Source organism: Centruroides vittatus, unplaced genomic scaffold (genome assembly GCF_030686945.1).
Source record: "Centruroides vittatus isolate TY-2023 unplaced genomic scaffold, ASM3068694v2 contig_152, whole genome shotgun sequence".
Classification (NCBI taxonomy): domain Eukaryota; kingdom Metazoa; phylum Arthropoda; class Arachnida; order Scorpiones; family Buthidae; genus Centruroides; species Centruroides vittatus.
This window is the reverse complement of record NW_027120940.1, coordinates 19865-45745: the sequence shown is the minus strand read 5'-3', so window position 1 is coordinate 45745 and position 25881 is coordinate 19865. Positions and strand designations below refer to the sequence as shown.

Here is a 25881-nt window from a genome sequence, read left to right as displayed (position 1 = left end):
CAGCCCATCCAGGATCTTCCCAATCACCGGAAGAAGCGATATTGGGCGGTAGTCTGTTGTAGCAGTTGGATGAGTGTTATGGATGCCTGTTTCCACTCGTCCGGGAAGTAGCCTAGACTTAAGCATTTGTTGAAAAGTGTGTAAAAAGTAGCTGGAATGGCCTCGTGCGCCATTTTTGCCAGCTTAGGGGAGATGCCGTCCGGACCTGGGGCTTTCCTAAGCTTTAGTTGCTGAAATTCTCTGTCAATTTCACGTGGGGCAAAGTCTACAGCCTCCAGCGTAACAGGACTGCAAGAGGTGTGTTGCCGAAGCTGCGTTTGGAAGCTGTTGTCACTGCTTGGCTCATCAACCGGAAATAAGTCATTGACTATTGTGTTGTACGTTTTCCGTATTGCAGAACTTGAATCGCCAATGTTGTCTAGGTGGTTGTCTGGAATCCTGGTAGTGCGGGTTTTGTTCCTGGCAATGTAAAAGGGGGTGGACCATGTGTTGGAGTTTCCCCAATGCGTGCAGTAATCCCGCCAGGACTGTGAACGGGTTTTGTTAATTTCTGTCTTATATTCTCTGAAGAGAGTGAGGTACCTCTGCCTCAGCTGTTCCTTTTGCTGTTGATCTGTTTCCCTCCTGAAGCTGTTTCGAGCTTTCCTTAAACGGTTTCTGTGAGTTGATAGTGCATGGTTCCACCAGGGGGCTGACAGTTTTTTCGTTTTGATTTTAGTGGCTGCCTGGTATGCCCAATGAATTGCATCCTGTAGCCCCTTAACAACCGCAGACAACCCGGATTCGTCAGTGATGTCCGCGATGGGGGCGCAGGCCCAGGATTCTTTCAGAAGTTCTTTAAACTGCTCCCAGTTGGTCTTACGCACTATGCGTACATTCTTTTTAATGCCTGGAATGTTTTGTGTTGTTTTAATAAAAGCGTGATCGCTTGCAGAATGCTCGGAAAGAGTTTGGCAGGAAAGTTGGTAGGCGGCCATGACCCTATTCGCCAGGCACAGGTCAACCCAGCTCTCCCCCGTGGTAGAGGAGTATGTCGGGAGTGGACTGGAGTTCAACGAGGTCAGGTTGAGTGCGTTCATAAGCTCGGTGACTTTGTACCCCCTAGGATCCTCGTAGGGGCTGCTCCAGATGGGGGACTTCGCGTTGAAATCCCCCGCAATGAGAACTGGGTGGTTGTTGAACTGGCAGATTGTAGTTTGGAGGCTGTTTAGAGCTGAAGTGATATCTTCGGATGGGGCACAATAGAAAGAGATGATGATGTGCGGAGTCCCATTTATGTTTATTAGAATCGTGGTGTAGTTGTCATTGCTGTATTGTTTGAGAAACTGAGCGTCAATACTGTTGTTAAGAATTACAATCCCGGTTTGTGGGTTATCCTGCCCGTTGTAGAAGCTTAGAACGTTGTGAGTACCAAATAAAGCTATTTTCTTGTCTCTGCAGTAAGGCTCTTGAATGATTAAAAGGTCCACTTGATGTTGGAGGGCTGTGTGTAAAGCTTCGGAAGTTGCTGCCTTTGCTTTCTGTAAGTTAATCTGCATCAGTGTGATATTATCTTTATTGGGCCTAGAATCCATAATTCGTCTGTTTGATTTGTTGTTTCTTTAGTATTTGAAGTAGTGGACAGTATTGTGAATAAGCATTGTGGTTTGTTGGATTACGTTTGCCCGGTGGTAAGTTCCTGTTATTTTCTATGCAGTTAGTGCAACACGCAGGCTGATCCTGATGGGTGCAGTCCCTGTAGCAATGGTCCTTGGAACAGTGACTGCATATCTGTTGTTTTTTGCAGTCTTTGGCTATGTGGTAAAATCCACAACAGTTATAACATCTTGTAATGTTTAAAAAGTCATCGATTTTGACGTGTGTCCAAGAGACTGCTAGAAGATGTAGTCGTAACATATCCTTTCGTAGTTCAGGGGTAGTGGAAATGACAACATGCTTACAGTTATGTTTGACTTTTCCTCTAGTAATTGTTGTGCTGACTCTGGTGTTGGCTAGGAATGAGTCCTTTGGGGTGTTGTTCAGGGCCGTGTTTTGCTCATATATCATTTCGCAAATTTCTTTGTCTTCTATATTGTGGGGTACATTCAGAAGAATGACCCTTGGCCTTCTTCCCTCCGTGATTTTTGCCCTGACCTTACTACTAATTTCTGGGATGGCATCTATTGCCCTTTCCAGGGTCTCCGCCTCCTGGTGGCTGCCTGTCCGGAAGCAGATTCCCTGCCCCTTCACTTTTTTAATACCTGTCACCTTGATTTGTAACTTGTTTGGCTTTATTTGCGTAGTTATGTCTGTTAGCACCTCGTCCATTAAGGTAGCTGTGTTAGTGTTGTCTTCTTGCCTTGGGTAAATGATTAGCGCATGACTGCTTCCGCTTCCGTCGTTTTTAATTTTCTCGTGAATTGATTTAACTATCGTTTTGGTTGCTGTGCTCTGCTGTGGGCTTGACCTAACCACTTCCGAATAAAGTGGAGCAGAGTGAATTGGTCCTGTGCCCTGTGTCATATTAGTGTTGGAATTACCTTCTGATGCAAATCTGATCTGTTGCAAAATGCCGTACATCTGTTGGATTGTGGCAAACATCTTTGTTGCCCTATCCTTAACTTCTTTTCTGTCCTTCGTGGATAGGTTCGTCCTGTACGACTTTGGCAGTAAGTCCGTAATACGCCGTATATGTTGTCCTGCTTCCTGCAGGAGTTTCCCTTCTGGGGAGCAGAAGGCCTGTTCTGCTGTAGAACTTCCCTGTGGAGTGCTTGGCGTTGACACGTTGGCACAGTCGTCAATAGGGTCTAGAACCACCCTAAGATCTGCCATGACGAGAAAAGCTGAAGCAAAACGAGATCCCTAAGCGCAAAGGTTGGAAAGGCCTTGCAGGAATGTAAGCTGATGTTGTGTTGTGTGGGCTTTAGTGAAAGAGTGGAAAAGATGGGTTTGCCACCCCGACAGGTTCCGCACTGAGAAGTTGCCACTTGACAGTGCGGACGGAAAAGACAGAATAAGAACAGACCCACCTCTTAACAGCCTGAAGAATTCCTGCACTGAAGGCTCTGCCGCTGAGGAACAGCCTGCAACCTGTAAAACTCCAAAAGAAAATTTTTTAAAATGAGCTGTAGCAAAACTGCCCAAAATAAAAAGGGGGGGGACCCCCAACGAGATTAATGAAGCAGCGATGTGTGCCCTGCTAGGCCCAGACACAATACCGGACAGCCAGGAGACCGCTGAACAAAGCCGCTCAGCAAAGGAAAAGATCGCGCCCGAATTAGGGTCGATTAGAGTGTGACTACTCCAAGGCGATCCTTCCCGACGAAAACCCTCAATAACTCGAAAACCCCGATAGCCAAAAAAGCGAAACTTGGCCAAAGCAAGCCCCGAAGTACCCGGAGAAGGCTGCCTAAAAAAGAAAGAAAAAGACCAAGCGTGCGGCCCGCCGCTGCCCCTCAAAAGCGAGAAACAATAAATCGAATAACAGCCCAATTTGAGTAATGGGCGCAGCCAACTTTGGGAGAAATGATGGGGCAATGATGCTAAGTACCCAGGAAAAAACGTGGTAGAAAAACTCAAACGGGGAGCCCGGAAAACCAACTTTCCGTTGACCGTGTTAGGGTCGGTTAGGGCAGGTCATTGACCTTAACGGCCGTTCCCGACGAAAAGGTGCCGTATCTCCAAAAGCGCTAGAGATACGAAGCTGAAAATTTAGGAGAATAAACTCGGCCTAACAGTAAGAGGACCACCCAAATTTAAGCCCGATAAAATAAGGCATAAGCCCGCTACAGGCCCGCGAGTGGCCAAAATTCGAAGGCTCGCCAACGGCCGCAAAATTGGCCAGCGGGTGGATTCTAAACGGATATAAGATCCTAGTAACCACCAGAACAAACGACCAAAAGGAAAAAACCCTAGAGCTGACCGAAAAAGAGATATCGCTAAATAAAATTTAAAAACGACCGTTATAACTGCCAAGCGATGGCGATGGAAAAACGGCGATAACTCCGGAACTAATGGACCAATTTAAACAAAACAAACGATACCTTGTACCGGAAGACTTCAGGAATCAGATGTAATCCACAGAATTAATCCAAAAGCTGTCCAGAATAAAATATCGTCGAAAATTGCAGAGCTGCAAGAACCACCACTCAACAGATCAACGACTCGACGCCACCATTCCTATAGACATTTACGAACCAAAAGGGGATGAAAACTCGGGACTACTCATAGGTATTGCCCGAGTGTGAAAAGGGGATAGGAAAGTAGTAAGGAGTGAGAAGAGGTTAAGGGGAAATGAAAATGTGATAGGAAAGGGGATGAGGGGAAGACTCAAGGGCGTCTTGTCGGCTTTATTTACAAAAGGTATACAATTGATACATAGAAGAAAACAGAAGCAGCTCACCCATCTTGGGTGCAGCTGTTACAAAAGCATCGCGGAACAATGACTGGTGCAGGCTCGCACAGACAGACAAAATGACAAATGGACAGGAAGTACATTGTGGTTAACAGATGCAGCTCACCCACTTTGGGTGCAGCTGATACAGGAGCGACACGGAACAAAAATGGTGCAGACTCGCACTGACAAAATGACATAATTACAAACTGTACACAGATGATTACAGTTGCAGCTCACCCAACTTGGGTGTAGCTGTCGCTGAAACTTGACAAAACAGAGAAGGTGCCGACATGCCAAAACACCCAAACTGGTGTCAGCAAGAAGAGACTAAGTTGATGTGGTCCTCACGTCGAGAACGCCGGTGTTTTTAATAAAATGGTGCAATTCCTTAAAAAGACTTTTGTGCTGCATAAGAACCGCAGGCGAACATGGCCAGCAGTGGCCTTCCCTAAGCACCGTGCGAATGAGCTTCATCCGTTGGAGTTCAAAGGACTGACAATCGAAGATTAGGTGCAAGTTGTCTTGATCTGTAGAGTTGTCGCAAGTACACACAGTGGTGGAACTATGATGAAACCGATGCAGATAGGCCAGGAAATTACCATGGCCTGTCACAAATTGACTTGTAATATAGTCGAGAATCAAGTGCTTGTAATTCAGTCTGGAGGGAATGTCTGGAATAAACTTAAAAGTGACACGGCCTGTTGGGTCTGTCTCCCAGCTGCGCTGCCATAGGAGAGTGGCGGTTTCCGTTACAAGATGTTTCGTTACTGTCATCGGAATTTCGCAGTAGCATGGACCCATCTGTGAAGATGGTGTGCTGGGAACCAAAGCAGGTATTGTGTGAGTTGAGGTCAATATTAAAGTCTTTGCCAGGGTGCCGTATAGGGGGAACAGAGTTCCAGACGTCAGTGTACGGGTTAAGATTAAAAAGCTCATCGACTTCTAAGTTTGGAAGGCACCCGATGTTGATGTAATTGAAGAGATCTTTCTTCCTGTTTGGGGGCATGTCCATGTTGGACAGCCACCATTGAGCCCAACTGGCCTTCGCTTTGATGTGTATAGGCATAATCCCAGAAAGGGCTTGCAAAGCAGCAGTCGGAGTGGTCCTGTAGGCCCCAGTTATATGTAGAAGATTAATCCTTTGGACTTTAAGGAGTTTCCTCCTAATGTGAACCTTATTTGCAGCCTTACCCCACACCGATGCCCCGTATAGAAGAATCGGTTCGATAGCTTGATGATATATCGTGGCCAGATTTGTGCTGTTGAGACCCCAATTTTTCCTTGCCACAAAGCCAATGAGATTGGACAGAGTGGCAGCACGCTTGCATACGTAATCAACATGTGCGTTCCATTTCAAACCTTGATCAAACAAGACCCCGAGGTAACGTAGCTCCGTGGTATATGGGATTCTGATTCCTTCTATTTTAACCGATGGTGGCTTTTTGAGTTGTGCGCCCTTGGACATTAACATACAGGCAGATTTGCTTATGTTAATTGTTAGTTTATGCAGTTTACTCCAATCATATATATTCTGCAACAGCTTGTTGGCTTGTTGTTGTAGCCTTTCACTATTCTTGCCTGCGAGCATTACAAGCGTATCATCTGCGTAAGCCTGAATACCCCAATGGGCTTCGATGTTGTTGATGTTAAGTTTCAGCAGGCCATCATGCAAGATATTCCATAGCCCCGGGCCGGAGCATGAGCCCTGAGGGCAACCCCTCGTCATGGGGTGAATCAATGGGATATGGAGATCATAAATCCCAACTGTCCTGTTTTTTAGGTAGTCCCTTAGCAGTAGAAATAGGTTCTTGGGGCAATTAAAATTTTTCAGCTGGTAGAGTAAGGCTGGCCACCACACGGAGTTAAACGCATTTTGATAATCTATCGACACCAGTAACACATGGTGGGACTTTTCCCAGGCTTTATGGATAAATTGGGTGACACTTGAAAGGGCATGGCTGGTTGATTTATTACGAACGAACCCATATTGCTTGCTATGGAGGAGTTGCTTATTGAACAAATAAAAATTGATTCTGTTAATGACAAGCCGGTCCAAAATCTTCCCAAGAGAGGACAAAAGGCTAATAGGGCGAAAGTCAGTGGCAGAGACATACTTGTCTTTTCCAGATTTAGGTATGAATTTTACAGCAGCAACCTTCCAAGCCTTGGGAAACCGGCCCTGCTCCAAGCACCTATTGTATGTGAAGATGAAGGCAATGGGGACCGCACTGTGTGCCTCTTTAACCATTTTTGCTGTAATTAAATCAATGCCCGGTGCCTTCTTGTTCCGTTGATTGCCAATAACAGCGGCAACCTCCTTGAAGGAAAAGGGATGATCGTTATCAGTGTCGGGCGGAGTAGTGATGCTATTTCTAATTTGGGTTTGATCATCGGCTTCGTTGTTGGACTCATCCGCAGGAAAATGTATGTCCAGAAAATGCTGGTAAGTCTCTTGAAGATTAAGAGTCTCACGCCCATCAGGTTTGTTAACCCGGGCCGGAATGTGTACACAAGACCTTGGTTTCATGACAATTCGGTAAGGATCGCTCCAAGTGTGGTTATTCCCGACTCTGGTACAAAAAGTCCTCCAGGCTGTGGTCCTAGCAGTATTGATATTCGTCTTATAGCTATTAAATTGACGGAGGTATTCCCTCTTTTTGGCTTCTTTAATAACGCTGTCGTTTTCACGTTGGTACGCTCTAAACAGCCTACGGACAGTGATCCTTTGCTTGGCCAGAGAAGAATTCCACCAAGGGGCATTAGTATGCTTCTTTTGCCTAATCGTGGTAGACTGTTGAAAGGCGGTGGTTATTGAAAATGTCAGATGATCGGCCAGTAGCTCCGCATTCATGCTCCCAATGGACATGCAGGAGTTTGGCCTTGCCCAATATTGCTTAAAGCGATCACGAAAAAGCCCCCAATCAGTGTTTTTATACATTATGTCAGTTTCCTTAAGAGACGAATCGTAGTTCTTGACAATCGTCCTGATGTATCGGTGATCACTACCGCCGTTTTCAGTGATAGTGGTACAAGCTTCTATGAGGTTAATTGCCTTTGAGTTAGCCAGCACAAGGTCCACCCAGCTCTCACCCCTCATGCAACTGTAAGTGGCTAACAAACTAGTATTGCAAGATGCCAATTGGTTGGCAAAAATGAAATCACAGACTTTATGCCCTCTTTCATCGTCCACCGGACTATGCCATATGGCTGACTTCGCATTAAAGTCTCCACAAATGATCCATTGTTTATCACCTATCTTATTGTTGATAAGTTGAAGACTGTCCAGAAGGTCCTCTATGTCCTGGAAAGGGGAGCAGTAGACCGATGAGAGAAAGATGTCTTCATTGTTAATAGTCAAGAGCACGGTGGTAACGAGGTCGGCACTTAGATCATTACAAAAGTTGACTTTGATATTAGGGTTTTTGACCAGGATGCCTGCTTTAATGATAGGGCAGAAGTTCTGATTCGGAAAGACTTTCCACCTGCTAAAGCGGACTATTTTGTTATTGATCAAATACGGCTCTTGAGTGCAAATAATATCTGCCCCCTGTTCCTCCGCTATCCTGATTACCATCGAGGAAGCTGCCTTCGACCTTTGAGTATTAATGTCTAGCAGGACCAGGTTGAAGTTGGTATTGCTGTTGACAGGGCTGGAAGACACTGTGGTTTGACTTAGCTGATTAAACGAGGACTGCGTGCTGTGGATTGTAGAGTTACAGGCCATAATCTGTCAACTGAACTGTGTGTGTCTTAATTCTCTGTAAGATGGTACATTGACCACTGAAGGCATTGTGATTAGTGGGAATTTTTTTGTTCGGTGGCTGATTCTTGTTGTGTCTGCTGCAATTTATACAGTAAGGAGGGCTATCTTTCTGTGGGCATTCGTTAAACTTATGATTCTCCGCACATTGGCTGCAGTGTTCCTCCTCAACGCAATCCTTTGCAAGGTGTGAAAAGCCGCAGCAGCGGTAGCAACGCAGGACAGGTATAAAGTCATCTGCAACGATGTTAGCCCACGATAATGATAAGTGCCTGTGTTTGACAATTAAAGCCCTGATTTGCGGGGTTACGGATAAGACTATATGTCGGCAATTTGGCCTGATTCTTCCTTTTGTGATCACCGTGCTGATGCGACACGCACCTCTGAAGGCCTCTTTGTTAATGTTACTAAACATATCGTTTTGCCTATAAAGCATGTCGATCAGTTTGTCGTCCTCTACAGAGTTTGGCACCTGCAGGAGAATTACCCTGGGCTGCCTGCCATTGGTGGTGCGACACTTGACCTTATCTCTTATACTGGTGATAGATTCAATAGCTTCCTGAAGAGCTTCTCCTGATTTGAGATTCTGGACCCTAATACAAATCCCGTCGCCTCTGATTTTTCTAAAGCCCTTGATGCTGACACCCAACTCTTGTGGGCGGATTTCTTTTTTAATGGTGTTAGCTATGTCATCCACGTTGTAGGTTTTATTGGGACTTTCCTCACAAGGGTAAATTAACACTGCACAGTTGCCTGCTGAGCCCTCGTTTAGTAGTTTAGTTGAGAGAGAATCATGGATAGTTTTGGTTGTTTTACTTATTGCCTCTGTGTTAGAGACTGCCTCAGCATATGATTTAGGTCTCGGCTGTGAGAAAGAAATTGAAGGTTGCCGTTCTTCCTCCATGTGCTCACCCCTTTCGGACTGGCTAAGTAAGCCGGCATTAGAGTCTGCAGTGTTGGAACGCATAGCTGTAAGGACTCCATACATTTGATGGATCGCCGCAAAGATAATTGTGACTCTTTCTTTGAGTTCTTTTCGTTCCTCAGATTTAAGATTAGATCTGTATGAATCTGGCAAGAGGTCCATAATTCGTCTCATCTGCGTTTTGGCATTATTAAGGATCTTTTTCTCAACTGTATTAGCCTCTGGATCAAGAGTGATAGACGCTAACTGTGTAGAATCACTGTCCTGTGTATTGTCCACTAGAGTATTGTCATTAATGTTCCCTGTTTCATCCATGATAGTGTGAATTAGTGTTAAAAGCCCGACAGCCAGGAAGAGTGTGTGGAAGTGAAAAGAAAAAGAATGCCTCTGGCCACCAAAACTCTGCCCAAGTTATAGCTAACTAGTGCAGAGCCGAAAATAAGACTGGCTGCCTGGAAAAAGCACTAACCTCGAAAATGAAGAATGCTGGTCTTCACTTCCTTGTGCTGCTGTCAAATAGTTCCTCCGCAGATTGTAGGGCTAAGTAAATTTTGTCCTAAGTAAAATGGTTGAAGCAAACGACTGAGAAATCCGTTGAAACGATGCAATTACGCTGAACGGCGAAATGACGTCACACGCCGATCGGCTCGAGCAAACGACCGTTAAAAACCGTTGAACCTGGTGAAGTGAGAAAATTATAAAATGTTTAAAATTGCGATATTTTAAAAACTATTGGACCTAGGAACATGAAACTTTGCTGAAAGGTAAAGTCGATGGTCCTTCCTCGAACAATGCCCGCAAACCCGGCGGATGGCAAGGATTCGGCCCGATGCGGCCCGCCGAAGCTCCCACGAAAAAGACGATTAATTTAAGAACGGGTGGGCCAAATTGCCCAAAAATTGGAGAGAGTACTCACGGTTGGTGTCCCCAAAAGTGGCAGTGACCAAAATTAGGAAAGCGGGCCCCACTGGCCGACACGGCGGGCCGAAAATTCCCGAAGTTCAAACGGTCGCCAAAAATTCCAGGGTGGGCCAAAGTTCAAAAGTGTGGTATCAATCGATTCCTCTCCTTTTGTAGATTCCAACGGTATAACACACGTGGCACTGGCACAAAAACTCCGCGAGAAATCGCGACGAAAACACGAGCACAAAAAACCACAACCTGCTCAGTCAACTACTAAGAAAAGCTGGCTGCCTACCGATTTAAAGATGTTTTAATTCAAAAGATACTAAACCGGTCTATTGGTGTGCAGAGAAAGGGTCTGTTTCTTTGAGTTAGTCTTGTGTGTTTTTTGCTTCCTGTTCTGTTGCCCGCGTGTTGTTTTTGCCTCTGTTTCCGACGTGTTTTCTGTTGGTGGTCTGTCCTTTGCCCTGATGGGTTTTGTTGACTGTGGTTTACCTGTGCTTTTTCTGCTGTGCATTTTTCGGTTCTTGTCGGGTTGCCTGTTCTTGTGACATTTGGATTATGTTGTGGACTATTGTTTGTCTTGATCTTTGTGCTGCGCTGGCTTGGGCTATATTCAGGTGTGCTGTAGTTCTTTGCTGACTTTGGCTCGGTCCTTGCTGGGTTGTTTGGCATACTTTACTGAACTCAGTTGACTTTTGAATGAATTCTTGGATGAACACGAATCTGTTGGTTTTGGATGGGTTTACTTCTGCTCTGTTTTGCTTTGCTTGTTTGCAGTTGGTTGTGATTGCTCTTTCGCTGTTGCTTTGCTTTAATTGTGTTGTTTACTTGTCTATCTGTCTTAACTTATTTGTTTCCTATTCTACTGGCTTTGTTTGTCTTCTATTGTCTAATTCTTGTGTTGTTCTGTCCCTTATCGTGGGTTTTATCTATATTTATTTTATTTACTCTATTTGAATTTTATGTAAACTAGTTAATTTTACTTTTATTTTAATTTACATTTTATATTTCATACTTCTGTAACTTTATATCTTTCATATATTTACACCCATATTCCACATTCCTATATATAATTTTGTATTTTATAATTTAACTTTAATTTATTAATTTATTTATTTGTTTATTTTTATATCATATATTCTATACAATATACTTTATATTCATATGTTTTCACATTTTATATATTATGATTTTATATTCTTGTTCTATTTATTTTATTTTATTCTATTCATTTCATTTTATTTTATATTGTCTGATTTCATGTTCTTATATTTGTGTACTTGTATTTTCCCTTTTTCTTTTTTTCATTTTATTTTATCTTATTTCATTTAGTCATTTTACTTTATTTATTTGTTTATTTATTTATTTGTTTGTGTTTATCCTTTGTTTTCATTTTGTTTCGTTTTATTTTGTTTTCTGTTGTTTTGTGTGTATTCTGCATTGTTGTTTCCATTTTGTCTTAATTGATATATCAGTATATGTATGTTTATATGTATATATTTGTTTTGTTTGTGATGTATATGATTTTATACACTGATACATGTACTTATTTTTTATATATATTTGTTTTGTTTTTTTCTTCTCTTTTGTGTGTATAAATATATATATATATATATGTATATATGTTCTGTTATCTGTTTTATTTCTGTGGGTTTTGTTTGGTTTCCTCGTTTTTTTCTGCTTTGTCATTGTTTTAGTTTAGTGATTTTGTTTTGTCTTTGCCTTTGGTTACTCTTTTATCGTGCTATCTAGATCCTTGTCTGTTTCATTGTTTCTCGGTTTGTCGGTTGTGTTTGTTGTTCGGTCACTTTGCTTTGTGCATTTTCTTTGCCTTTCTTTATTTTGTCTTGTTTAACTTTGCTTCTTCAACTTGTAAAAGTTCGGTTTGATGTTCGCAGTTGTGTTCTGAGTTATGTGTTGTTGGATTTAATGCAGATTGTGTCTATTCTAATTTTCAGATTGTTCTTTGTCTTTAGTCCTTTGGCTCTATGTCTGTCATTTTATCTTGTCATGGCTTTCTTTGTCATGGCCTCTCCCTGCTCGCCTCTTGCTTGCTTTGTTTGTTTATTTATTTATACTATTATATATGTTTTATATATAATTTTATTATATCATTATTATGTATATTTTTATCATTATTATTATTATTTTTTATTTTATTTATTGTTATTACCATTCCTCTTTGGTTTTCCTTTTCTTTCTTTTCCTTTTCCCTTTTCTTTTCCTTGCTTTCTTTATTTGCCATTATTTACATATATACTTTTCTTCTCTCTTTTTTCCTTTTTTCCTTCCTCTTTTTACTCTTTTTATTTATTTTATTTTATTTTCCTTCTTCTTTTTTCTTTCCCCTTAAATTCTCCTTTGTGCTTTTGGTTTCTTCCTTTTTCTCTCCTTTTTGTCTTATTGTTTGTTCTCTTCTTGCTGTTGCTGTTTGGTTATCAGTCTTGTTTTGCTTGATCTTTGTCTTGCTGGGTGATATCTCCTTTAGCTACGGTTATGAATTGAAATGCCCTTTGACCCCCGTCTCTGTCATAGATAGTGAATATGATGTAGCGGACAGTCTGCTTGCGATGGATTGGAACAAATTGAAACAATTTGAAGTGATTTAAAATAATTTAAAACAATTTAATTTAAAATAATTTAAAGTAAGGTTAAATACAATGTTTTAATTTAAAACAGTGAAATTGGACAATTCAAATGAATTTAATACTTGCAGTTCTATTTAGAACTAAGAATTAAATTTGAACTTAGCATTTAAAACTATATATATAAAAACATTAAATATTATCAATTAATTCAATTCAGTTTAATCTAACTTAAGATAAAATTTAAAATTGAGATACAAGTCAAGAATGAATTTAGATTATACTAGCTGTTGACTTGTATGGTGCAACGGGGGACTCATTCGACTTCATCTTCCCCTTCCTGATTGTTGTCTCCTTCAAGGGGTGGCATGTCTTCGTGCTGTTCAAGAGCTGGTAAGGCTGGGAGATTTCTTTGGATACCAGGTCTCTCTATGTGTCCACGGCCATATATCTCTACTTGTAGGGCATTTCCAGTGACTCCCGCCGCATACTCATATGGAGACTTTTTTGTAAGTAGAAGTTGGTGGAGGAGATGACAACTTTTATATATGTTGTTTCCTTCCCCTAGGTTGGCAATCTCCTCCACCATGAAGAGGTCGGTTACAATGCGCAATGTTTCTTCTGCTTCTATCCGCATGTTTATACTATTGCGCCAACTGGCTGACTGCCTGGTAACAGTGGCCTCGTAATTTGTCACACAGACACTACCCAATACAGGGACCATATCGTCGAAACGAGAATATGTACATATGAAGGGCGGAGTGTAGATGTTGGTGGCGATGGTGGTAAATTCAGCAAAGTGTCTGATTAACTCACTCCTGCTCCTCCGTACCAGTTCTGCTCGCTTCTCAGTTCCTATAGGAGCCAGTCCAATTTGATATAAGAATTTATTGATGACCTTGAATCCGTTTCTGCTGTTAACTCCTAATTTGCGAGCCCAGTAGTAGGAATTGAAGATTATATCAGAAGCAGCTATCTGCTGTTGAAACAAGCTGGGCTCTTGGCCTTCGAGTCCAGCAATAAGTAGTCTTGCCTCCTGTACTGCAACCTGAACAATTGGATCTTGGATTGTTGCTACGGTGTTTATGAAATTGGGATCAACCTTTTGTGTCTGGTAAGCAATCGCAGTTGCGAGTAGTAAGAATCCCTTGTTGTTAAAATTTCTCTCCTCTTCTCCCGGATAGCGAATAGCTTGGGCTTGATGTGTGGCCTGACGTCTGTCAAAAGGGACCCTGCCAAGATAATCTTCAGTAGGATTTTCAAGCCATTCTACAAACTCATCAACATAACCTGGTTTAGGTCTGCGAATGTTCCCTCCGGCTGCTAGCCTTTCGGCCCTTTGATCCCTCATTACTGTTAGCATTCTTACTAGGGTGGTGAGTACTGCTTGGCCCACTCTTAGTTCTGCTGTGGTCCTACCGGCTATTGCAAAGAATTCAGGATGATTAAGCTCTTGTCTTAAGGTGTTTCTAAATTGCTGCACTGAATTCCTGTAGATTCTGAGCGATTCCTCTGTCCCCGGCTGGCCATGAGTAAAATTCTCATAAATTCTATCAAGGGGGGCCATTATGTCGTCTGTCATGGCTGTTAGTGCGGCGTTAAAGAATTCACGGCTATGCAACCATAGCATTCCTGCCATGGGTGCCGCGTTACCTGACGCATCATTAAAAAACTGTCCAAGGATGGCGCACTTTTCCCTGTAAGTGCGACCTTGCATCCTTTGGACGAAAGGTCCACCCCTTGGAACAGCCATCAACAATGAGGGATAAAATGTTATGTTATCCGCAGCCCCATGTCTTCTCGCCTCCCGGACTGCCTCCTCATAACTATGGACGGGTGAGTCCCTATCAACCATTGTGATCCAGTTATTCAAGTATTCGTACAACTTTAAAAATAAGATCGTTAGAGTAATGATCTTGACAGGCTGCTAAAAAAGGAATGTATAAAAAGTAAATGTCTAATATTATATGAATGATCTAAAAGGATATTTCCAAAAAGTGATAAGAATGGTTGGCAGCCTGTGTTTCTTCGAGAGTTGCTATCCATTCCTATAGACACGGGAAGTGGATATGGGCCGCACTCATTGGTATAGCCCAAGAACTGGAAAATGAAAGAAGGATGAAAGTAGGGTGTGAAGAGTATAGGGCGAAGGTGAAAATAAAGATGATAGGAGAGGTTGGAAGTAGGTAAGTGAGATGGGGCCTCGAGGGCGTCTGCATCGCATTTATTTAAGAGAGATAAAACAAAAATACAAATGACAACTTAGATGATTACAAAAAGACAATTATATACAAAGACAAATGGTCGCGTCACAAAGGAAGGTATACAGGTTTAACATACAATGAACAGAACTAATATATAATAGAGTACAGTGCTAAACAGTGAAAATAATATATACAGACAATAATATAATGCATAATAAGATACATAAATACAAGAGCCACAGCGGATACCATGCGCAATCCCGTCCCATGATGATGCTGCAGCCAGAGGGAATGGCAGCACCGACGGCACCGGGGCCCAACTCCATTGTGGAGGAGGAGTTTACCACAGGATCGAGCACGGGCTTCCGCTGAGGGTACACAATAACCAGTACAATAAGCGGTGAACAAGATTAGAAAATATACACAAATAATAATAATTACGGAAGAGCTAGTCCAAAATCTTGATGTTTATTGCAAAGTTGGTGAAAGCCTTGTAGACCTGCTTGTTGCTGGTAAAAGTCCTGTAGTGGCATGGCCAAAGTCCATTTGCCTTCTGGATGGAGTCAATAATCCTCTTCCTCTGCTCCCTGAAAAGCGGGCAGCGGAAGATCACGTGATCTGGGTCGTCCACTTCACCGCTGTCGCAGGCACAAAGACCATCAGTTTTTTGGAGAAACCTCAGGATGTAGCTTCTGAAGTTCCCGTGGCCAGTGAATAGCTGGGTCGTCTGGAACGTCGGGTTGATGTAATTGAGATTATTCCGTAGCTGCACATCTGGGAAGAATTGAAAGGTGAGCCTCCCTGTCGTGCTATTTGCCCACCTTTCCTGCCAGGTGGTCCAGGTGGTCTTCTTGATCTGCTGCCTGAGCCAGGTGACTGGAGTGTGATTAAAGGAGATGGTAGCCGTGCGGTCTGGGGCTGTGCGAGCCAGCTGGTCGGCTTTATCATTGCCCTGAATATTGGAATGTCCTTTGATCCAATGTAGTTTTAATTGAAGATCCTTGCAGTGGGTCTGGATTAGTTGAATGGTGTCTTTTATGATTTTAAGCTTGGTATTCAGGTTCTTAATTTGGAGAAGGGCGACTCTGCTATCGCTGAAAATATTGGAGCTGATGATGTTGTGAGTCTCCTTGTTGGAAGTGATCCACTCTATAGCTTTAAAGATAGCAAAGGACTCTGCCTGGTTAACCGTGCAGTGCCCAGCCAGCCTGAATTGTGCTTGATAGATGGTGATATTCTTGTTTAATACAACGAAAGCACACCCAACCCCGTTTTCCGACTTTGAGCCATCTGTGTAAACACTAAAACCAGAGGGAATTTCAGTCCTTTCCAGATTGAACATCTCTTCTATTGAGAAGCTGGGGTGAAAGTTGCTTAGTCGAGGGTCGTGATCCAGGCTATAAGTTTGGATGTGATCTCTGATGTGGGTGGCAGCAGAATGTATGCCCAGAGTCTTGATGATGATGTTGAATTTGCTGGTAGTGTTGCCTCCCGTGGCAAGCTTGTGTTGATGAAAGTACCAGACCTGTTCCTTGATGTATAAGTCGATGGGGATAAGATTGGCGATCGTAAGAATGGCGTCGGTGGGCGCTGTTTTGTACGCCCTGGTAATTGAGATGGCTGACAACCTTTGAGCAGATAGAAGCTTCCGGCTAATGTGAACTTTGGTAACGGAAGTTCCCCAGATTTCCGACGCATAAGTGAGCATGGGGCAGATCACCATGGTGTATAAGAGCTTCCTGGACTTGGTGTCATAGCCCCACTGATTCCTGGCGATAGAGTTTAGGTAGTGCAATGTTGTAACCGCCTTTTCATACACATAGTGTATGTGGTTTTTCCAGGTGAGCCTTTCGTCGAGGATGACGCCGAGGTATTTAACCTCTCTGCAGTTTTTGACTTTATGCCCATCAAGCCTGACAGTAGGGCCCTTATGGAGTGGTGTCAGCTTGGGAAAGACAATGCATTTGCATTTGTCATAATTAAATTCTAGTTTCATTTTATTGGACCATTGAGAGATAGATTGGAGTATGTTGTTCATTCTAGCTTGTAATACCTCCTGGTTTTGGTGTGTAATTGCAACTATGGTGTCGTCCGCATACCCTTGCAATAAACAGTTGTACTCTTTAGGGATGGTTGAATTTAACTCCAGAAGACTGTTGTACACAATATTCCAAAGCAGGGGCCCGGACCTAGAGCCCTGCGGACAACCCCTGTTTGTGCTCTTACTGATATAAGTATTACTATTACTACTGATGAGGATGTTCCTGTTGTTTAAATAGCTTTTCACCATGTTGTAAATGTTTACTGGGCAATTCGAATTCTTGATGGCTGTGAGGATAGCCGGCCACCATGCATGGTCAAAAGCTCCCCTGAAGTCTATTGTGACCAGCATGGTGTGGTGACCTTTGCTTTTAGCTTCCTGAATATGCGAAACAAGGTTATCTAAGGCAGTGATGGTACTTCTACCCTTCCGGAAGCCAAATTGGTTGATGTGTAGTTGGTTGTTACGCTCGTAGTGAGAGAGGAGCCTATTGGCCATGAGCCCATCCAGGACTTTGCCAATTACTGGCAAAAGCGAGATGGGCCGATAGTCTCTTGATGTAGACGGAGTCGTACATTTAGGAATTAACTTTATAGACGCAATTTTCCAAGGAGCTGGGAAGTAACCCAGGTTGAGGCACCTGTTAAGTATGATGGAGAATGTAGTCGGGATGGCTTCGTACGCAAGCTTGGCCATCTTTGGGCTGATGCTGTCAGGCCCCGGAGCTTTCTTAATCTTCATCCTGGTAAATTCCCTGTGAATTTCTATGCTGGTGAAAGCACTGTCTTCCGGAGTAGATGGGCCGGTGAGATAGTCTGTTCTTATTGATGTATGGCTGGGGTTGTCCGTGGTGGGATCATCTGTGGGGAAGAGGTCGGTGATGATTTGATTGTAGGTGTCCTGGATGGTATTGCTGTTGCTGGTGTTGTTCTGAAAAGTGCTAGGGATGCGAGATTTCTTGACCTTCCCAGTGACAATATAGTAAGGAGTTGCCCAGGGCCCCTTTTTGCTGCTTATGTCTGAGCAAAACTTCCTCCAAGCCTCAGTGCGGGCCTTGTTAATGCTAGTCTTGTAATTCCTAAATGCTGTCAGGTAATTTTGGCGCAAGACTTCCCGCCTCCCAGGGTCCTGTTCCTTTCGGAATTTCCTCCTGTCCCTTCTGAGAGATTTTCTTTGGAAAGCTAGCTCAGCAGTCCACCATGGAGCAGATTGTTTGACAGACTTGACTTGAGTAGACAAGTAGTAGGCAGTGTGAATAGTGTCCTGTAAACGATGAATTGTTAGATCAAGGTGAGTAGTATCAACCATGTCAGATATAGGTGGGCAGGTCCAGTTCTTCTTTATGATGTCTTGATAAAGTGACCAATCGGTGTGTTGCCTTATGTGTAGGTTTTTAATCTCGCCAGGAATGCCAATGACAGTCTTGATGTAATTGTGGTCACTGGCAGAGTGCTCATCTAATGTATAGCAGGATATGTTGTTCTTTAATAGGTGGCCATTAGCCATACAGATGTCCACCCAACTCTCCCCAGTGGACGAGGAGTAGGTTGGGAGGGGACTGGAATTAAGGGACTGTAGGTTTAGTCCATTTAAAAGTTCCACAACCTTGTAGCCCCTGGGGTCCTCCGTGGGGCTATGCCAAATGTGTGATTTGGCATTAAAATCGCCAGCTATGATCGTCGGAAAGCTGTTCAGTTGTTGGATTGAGTTGCTAAGGTCCTCCAGCGGCTGTGTAATGTCCTCTGAGGGTGAGCAATAAAAAGAAAACATAATCAGCTTGGTATGCTGCGTGGTGACAAGAATAGTGGTGTAATAATAGTTGGTATGTTCTGTCAAAAGCTGGACGTCTAGGTTCTTGTTGATAATTACGAAGCCAGAGTGAGGATTGTCATGAGGATTTTTGTGGTTTAAAATGTTCAGACTACCAAAAAGAGCAATTTTCCCATTTAGGCAGTAGGGCTCTTGAATTGCCAGGATGTCAACCTCGTGGGTGTTGGCAACCTGCGTAGCTTCCGTTGTAGCAGCCTTAGAACGCTGGAGATTAATTTGCATCAGTGTTAGTTTGTTTTTAGTTGACTTAGTATCCATAGTTAGTTTGTTTAATTAATAGTTCTTTAATTTTCTGAGTTTGGTGGCATTGTGGGTCGTAAGCATTATGACTAGTGTTAAATCTTCTGTCTGGTGGGAGGTCCTTGTTGGCTATTTTACAGTTTATGCAACATGGCTGCTGTTCCTGTCTGTTGCATTCTGAGTAAGTGTGGTTTTTTGAGCAGTGACTGCACTTTTGTTTAGCTCCGCAATCTTTTGCTATATGGTTATACCCACAGCATCTGTAACACCTGGTTATGTGAATATAATCATCCAGCTGTATGTTCGCCCAGGAAATAGATATATGTTTTGCTTTAATAAGTTGGGATCTGATGTTCGGTGTCGTCGAAAGAACTACATGCCTACAGTTCTCCTTAATGTTTCCTTTTGTGATAGTAGTGCTGATTTTAGTTTGGGATAAAAATTCCTCTTTTTCAATACTGCTAATGGTGTCGTTTTGCTCGTATATGGTTCTTACTATACTTTCATCCTTTACTGAGTGAGGGACATTTCGAAGAATTAATCTGGGCCGTCTGCCCTCTGAGATTTTTGTTTTTACTTTTTTGCTGATTTCTTGAAGATCATTGACTGCTTTTTCAAGTACTTTGGCGTCCTTGTCATTTGCAGTGCGGAAGCAAATTCCGTTACCTTTTACTGGTTTAATAGCTGTCACTTTAATTTTAAGTTTGTCCGGTTTGATTTTGGTAGTTATTTCTTTGTACACCTTGTCCATGTCTATCTCATTATCTTCTTCTGTTTTTGGGTACACAATCATTGCATAGCTACTGGTGTTCCCTTCTTGTTTAATTTTATTATTAAGGGATCTCGTTATTGCTTTCGTGGTAGTGCTTTGAGCAATGTTGGATTTAACTATAGCCGAGTAAGTTGCTGGCTTGCTGATTTCAGGCTGGCTTTGCTGTTGAGAATCATTTGTAGGTGCTTTAGCTGTTCGCAGTTCTGTCAAAATCCCAAACATCTGGTTTATAGCAGCAAACATCCGAGCTGCCCTATCCTTGATTTCGTTTCTTTCCTTGACTGTTGCTCCAGTCCTGGCGTTGGCCGGCAGAAGCTCAAGTATTCGCTTCAAGTGGCGGTTAGATTCTTGGAGGAGGGCACTTTCTGAAGTGCCTGGTAGTGTCCCGGTTGAACATCCTTCTTGAGAAGTGCCTGGAGACTGTGGAGTAGGAGGAGTAGGAGGATCTTCCAATTGTTCAATGACTACACGTGGACTAGCCATGGTGAACACAGTTTGCAAAGTGGGGAGTCTGTATTCCAACCAGGGGAGAATGAAGTGTATTGTCCAGAGTAAAGGGGCCTGAAGGCCAAAAAACTCTGTTCCAGAGGACTGAGTCCAGCAAGAACAGAGGGGAAAGAAACCTGGTTGGGTTGGAGCAGTAAGCAGTACTCACCTAGAATGTTGCGAGTGGCTCTTGATCACAGTCCAGAATCCTGGAGCACGCACCGGGATGCCAGAACCGTTGTTGGGTAACTTTAAGGTGGGTGACTGGAGACCGCACTAGTCTGGTATCCAAGTCACACCAGAAGAGTGAAGAACTGCTGCCTATAAGGGTCGGCTGTTCTAAGATGTCGGCCAAGCTAGCTTGGCCGGTGTAGAATCTGGCTGGCTGGCTGGCTGGAGACTGGTCTGCTCTGATAGCGGGTCTCCCCTAAACCAAAAGCAGACAAGTACTTACCACAGCAAAGATGGCAATGTCCAGTAGAGGAAAACAAAATGGCGGCCTTGCTGTCTTCTTAACTCTCACCGGCTGGGGAAGCCAAGATGGCTGTAGCTGGGCCAAGAAACTTTGCCAATTAAAATTGGCAAAAAAGTTAGGCTTAGCAAAGCTAGGACTAACACACCAGCTAACCCTAACTTAGCCCTAACCACCTATACCTAAGCACAGAGGACAGCTAGCTAAGCCTAAAACTAGGCTTAATGCCTAAAACTGACTACTAAACACTGGCTGGAGCTAAGTGATACAGGTCTTGCCTCTTCGACTTCCAAGCTCAGAATCCATTCCTATAGACATTGATACTAAAGATGGTAGAGGGCTGTCTGATTACTGCTTCAGACTTGTGCCCTATGTGAAAATGAAAGAAGATAAAGCCAGTGTTTTGAAGTGTGAAAAACAGGAAGATAGGAAAGTGGGAAAGGAAGGCATGGGACCAGAGAGCGCCTGCACCGGGCCGTTTATTAAAAGTAAATACAAGTATACAAAAGATTGGTAACATAAAATTTACAAAGTAAAACGACAATTAAATCAATAAAAGGTGTTATAAACTAAAAATACAGAATTGCCCGGCAAACAACTGGTCGCTTTGACAAGTTAATTATGTACAATAAAATAACGCTCCCGTTAACAGAGTACACAAAAGAAAATTATTTCTTAACAATGTTGGTGGGAGCAGGTAAAGAGTTTTAGCAACTGGACAACTCGTCCTGCGACGTGTCGTTGTCTGTGCTCTCTTCCTCGTAGGTGTCGTCATTAGTCGTTTCCTCACTTTCGTTGTCCTGTTCTTGGTCAATGTCATATTCCACGAGGGCACTCGTTTTGGAAATGTACTTTCCTCAAACGCTTTCCACAGACTTTTGTCCTCGAAGATTTTACTTGGCGTTGGGGGCCATCTTGGATGCTTCGATAAGTACTTAGTCATTAGATTGTTTCTGTACGTATCAAAGTTGGGACAGAAGAATGCAAAATGTGTTGCGTCGCCGATTTCAGACTCCGAACACGTGCACTTATCACTGTCACTGATCTTAAATCTATTGAGATAAGCGGGAAAGTTCCCGTGCCCTGTGATTACTTGAGTGGTAAATTTATTTGGAGTGTAATGTGTGGCCTTTTGACGGGCCTGAATAGAGGGGATAAACTGGAAGCAATTCCTTCCCGTATCACTTGTTTCCCATTCCTTTTGCCATATGTTATCTATTATCGATAACAGGTGCCTTTTAAAAGTGACCTCAGAGATGTCGGAGAAGGAAGGTTTTATATCGGTCCTAGCCCCCAGTTTGGCCAACTTATCCGCGGTGTCGTTCCCTTTGTTACCGCTATGGCCACGAACCCACGTTAAATTTATTTTTATATTCGGGTATAAATTGTTGATTTCATCTATTACTTTCTTTGCTAATACCGTAGGATGTCTTATCGTACTCAAGCTATAAAGGGATGTCTTACTGTCAGTTATTATAAAGCCGGTCCCTTTTAATTTCTCCTTATTATTACTGATGTACTGGGTAGCTTTGAGGATTGCAAACAGCTCAGCTTGATTGTTTGTACAGTGCTTCTCTAATTTATAGTAACTTTGATAGATCGTTCTATTATTGGAGTTTTTTACGGTGAAGCCTGCTCCGGTGCCTTTTTCATTCTTAGCGCCGTCCGTGTAGACTTTCCAGGTTGATTTTATTTCTTTTCCCTCCTTTTCCTCCCAATGAATTTTGTATTTTAATTCCTCAGCTGGGTGTGTTGAATACTCGTTCTTTTTTAATTTTCGATCTATGCCATAATTTTGTTTTTTTAGGTTTACCATTGTGTTATCTTCATTAAGCTCTTTATAAATATCATCTTCTTCCGGTATGTGATGACCTATTTGCTCCTTTGTTGTTGTCAGATGCCACTTCCATATTAGATACTTAGCCTTTAAATGTATTGGGAGTAAGCCAGCCATTATTTGCAGAGCGCTGGTAGGTGCTGTATTATATGCTTTGTTAATCTTCAGCGCGAATTTCCTTTGAATTGATGTTAGTTTCTGCTTCATATGAATATTATTGAGTCCTTCTTTCCATACTTGTACGGCGTATAGCATTGCTGGCTCCACAGCTGCTTCGTATATAAATTTTGTATTTGTAAAATTTATCCCCCAGGTCTTTGCTGTTATCCAGTTGATCGCGTTTACTTTTTGCTCCATTTTTTTGCATACGTTGCGAATATGCGAGTGCCAATTCATCTTGTCGTCAAACAATATACCCAGGTAGGTAATTTCTTGTTCAATCTTAATTTTGTTATTCCCTATAAATATTCTGGGTGGCCGTTGTAAGCGGTTCCGCTTATTTTTTCTAGTACATATCATTCCGGTTGTTTTTCCATGATTTATCGGCAGTTTATTTTCTTTACTCCATTCGAGAATTTTTTCCATTTGTTTGTTTGTCATTCTTTCCAGTTTATCTACGTTTTGGTTTGCCACCATTAGCAGGAGATCATCAGCAAAGGCCTGCGTTGTTACGTCCTTGTTATTGTCCATTAAATTCAGTAATTCATCGCACACTATGTTCCATAGCCCAGGGCCGCTTCGCGAACCCTGTGGGCAGCCTCTGTTGGTAGTTCTGGTAATTGTAAAGGTGTTAGCATTGTATTGTATTTTCCTGTTCTTTAGATAGTCGTTTGCGAGATTGTAGATATTTTCTGGACAATTGGTTTCCTGTAGACGATTCAATATGCTCGGCCACCACAAGTTGTCGAACGCTTTATGGAAGTCTATTTTTATTAATATGATGTGCTTATTTTCTTTCCATGCTTCTTGAATTCTTTTTTTGACTCGTAGTGCAGCCTCCACTGTAGATTTACCCGCTTTAAACCCAAATTGGTTGAGATTTGCTTGTTTGGTTTTTGTCAGATGCCAGTTTATTCTGTCCATAATGAGCCCGTCTAAAAGTTTACCCATTGTGGGCAACAGGCTGATTGGCCTGTAATTCTCCGGCCCTTTTGGGTTATCCGTCTTTGGAATTAGCTTTATATCAGCTATTTTTCACGCCTTGGGGAAAAAGCCCGTGCTGAGACTTGTGTTCATTATGTGTACGAATGCAATTGGCACCTCTTTGAACGCCTCTTTGAGCATCTCTGCAGTTATGTGGTCTATGCCTGGTGCCCTCTTTTTGGCCATACTTTTTATCGCTCTCTCAATCTCCTTAAAGGTAAACATTCTATCATTGGTATTGTGGTACGGTTCTTGTATTTTCACTCTGATGTTCTTTTGCCTTACTGTATCGCTGTACTGTTCATCCATCGGAAAGTGATAATTTAAGATTTGGTTGATGTTATTTTTTAAATTAATATTTGTATCAGGATTGTTATTTGATTCAGTGATGACCGGGAGAAAGGCAATTTTTTGCTTATTTAATATCATGCTATACGGAATGTCCCATGGGCCATTTTTGTTCGAGTCAGTACAGAATTTTCTCCAGGAATTCGTTCTAGTTTTGTTTATGAGTTTTTTATACTGCTTTAAGATTTCTTTGTATTTTATTTTATATTCTTCCTCGTCGTTGGTGCCTTTTGCCCTGTTATATTTCTTTCTGAGTCTGTTTACTTCCCGTTTTTTACGATTTAGTGAGTCATCCCACCATTTCGTTTTCCTCGGTGGTAGCCTTTTGTATTTGAGGGCTTTTTCTCCTGCTAGTCTTAACGCTTCCGTGAAAGATTCCGCATATTTGTCCATATCCTCGTGACTATTGATGTCAGGGAATTCATACTTCCGCCAATTCTTGGCAAATTCCTGTCTAAACAGTTCCCAATTTGTTTGCTTTGTTTGGAAGGAAGTCTGACTTGTATTATTTGTGTTGTAGTTTTGCCAAATCTGCATCAATATAAACCTATGATCACTTGCTGTTGGGATAAGCAGGGTTTCACAATTTTCGACTTCGTGTGCGATGTTGTTCGTAACCAGGCAGACATCCGTCCACCCTTCCGCAAAGGGGGTGAAGAATGTCGGGTACGTCGTCATGTTGGTGGATATCATATTGAATTCATCCATCATTTCGTTTATTTTCCTACCTCTCTTGTCTTCTTTAGGGTGAAACCACACAGGTGATTTCCCGTTCAAGTCACCCATTATTATTATTTTTTTGTCTTGAATTTTGCGAATTACCTCAGAGAGTTCCCTGACACATTCCTCATCGTCATCGTCAGGTGGGAAGTATGCACTGATTATGATGATTGGTTCGTTGAGTTGTAGCGCAATAGTTGTAAGCCTGTCCGAGCATAGTTGCGAGATCTTAGCTATGTCAAGATATGAGTTACAACAAATAATTCCATTTTTAGGTCTTGATGTTTCACTCCCTGTAATAACCCTCCACCTTCCAAACCGCACAATTTTATTGTTTATATGGTATGGCTCCTGTATTGTAATTAAGTCAATCTTCTTTTTGTTTGCTGTTTGAATCAACTGTGAGCAAGCCGCCTTGCTCCGTTGCGTGTTGATTTGCAATAGGTTTATCATTAAGTTGTGCATTTGCTGTTGCTGAGTTGATTCTATTGACTTAGTAGTTATTTCTGTATTTTTACATTCCATAATCTGTCCTTTTTATAGCTATTTCTTTTAATCTTTTTGTCATTGGGCATTTGGGGTGTAGTGCCCCATGATTCGTTGGCTGCTTTTTATTATTTGGTAGTTCTTTGTTATTTCGATGACAGTTCACACAACAGGGCGGCTCGTTGAGTCTGTCACATTGTGAATATTTGTGGTTTTTCCCACAATGTGAGCAGTGTTGTTCTTTGTCGCATGTTTTAGATATATTGCCAATACCGCAACAGCGGTAGCACCTTGTGATTGGCACATAGTCGTCTGCTTTTATAGTGGCCCAGCTTATTGAGATGTGTTTTTCTCTTATCAGTATATTGCGTATGGTTGGTGAGACTGAAAGAACAATGTGTCTACAATTCTCGGCATGTTTTCCTTTGGTCAGAACTGTACTTATTTTACATTCATTGTTGAATGTATCTTCCTCCATTTCTCCCCATATGTTGTTTTGTTTAAAGATATACGTTGTAACGTTTTCTTCCGGAACTGATTGAGGCACATTGAGTATTATTACTCTTGGTCTTTTTCCTTCTGATCGCTTGCATATGACTTTATTTTTTAGTTCATGAATTCCATTGATTGCCTTCTCTAGTGCCATACTCTGTTCCCTGTCTCCCACCCTTATACATATTCCATTTTGTTTTATTTCCTTAACTGCTTTTATTTGTACTTTTAATTTGTGTGGTTCAATTTTCTGCTTAAG

The 25881-nt window shown here is 42.3% G+C and overlaps 1 protein-coding gene across 1 annotated transcript; it reads right to left on the bottom strand.

Annotated features, from left to right (window-relative positions):
* Positions 1-21215: 21215 nt before the first annotated feature.
* LOC136968736 (uncharacterized) lies at positions 21216-23543 on the bottom strand. The gene has a single exon (XM_067262765.1). The coding sequence runs from the start codon at positions 23541-23543 to the stop codon at positions 21216-21218; it is 2328 nt and encodes a 775-aa protein (XP_067118866.1).
* Positions 23544-25881: the final 2338 nt, after the last annotated feature.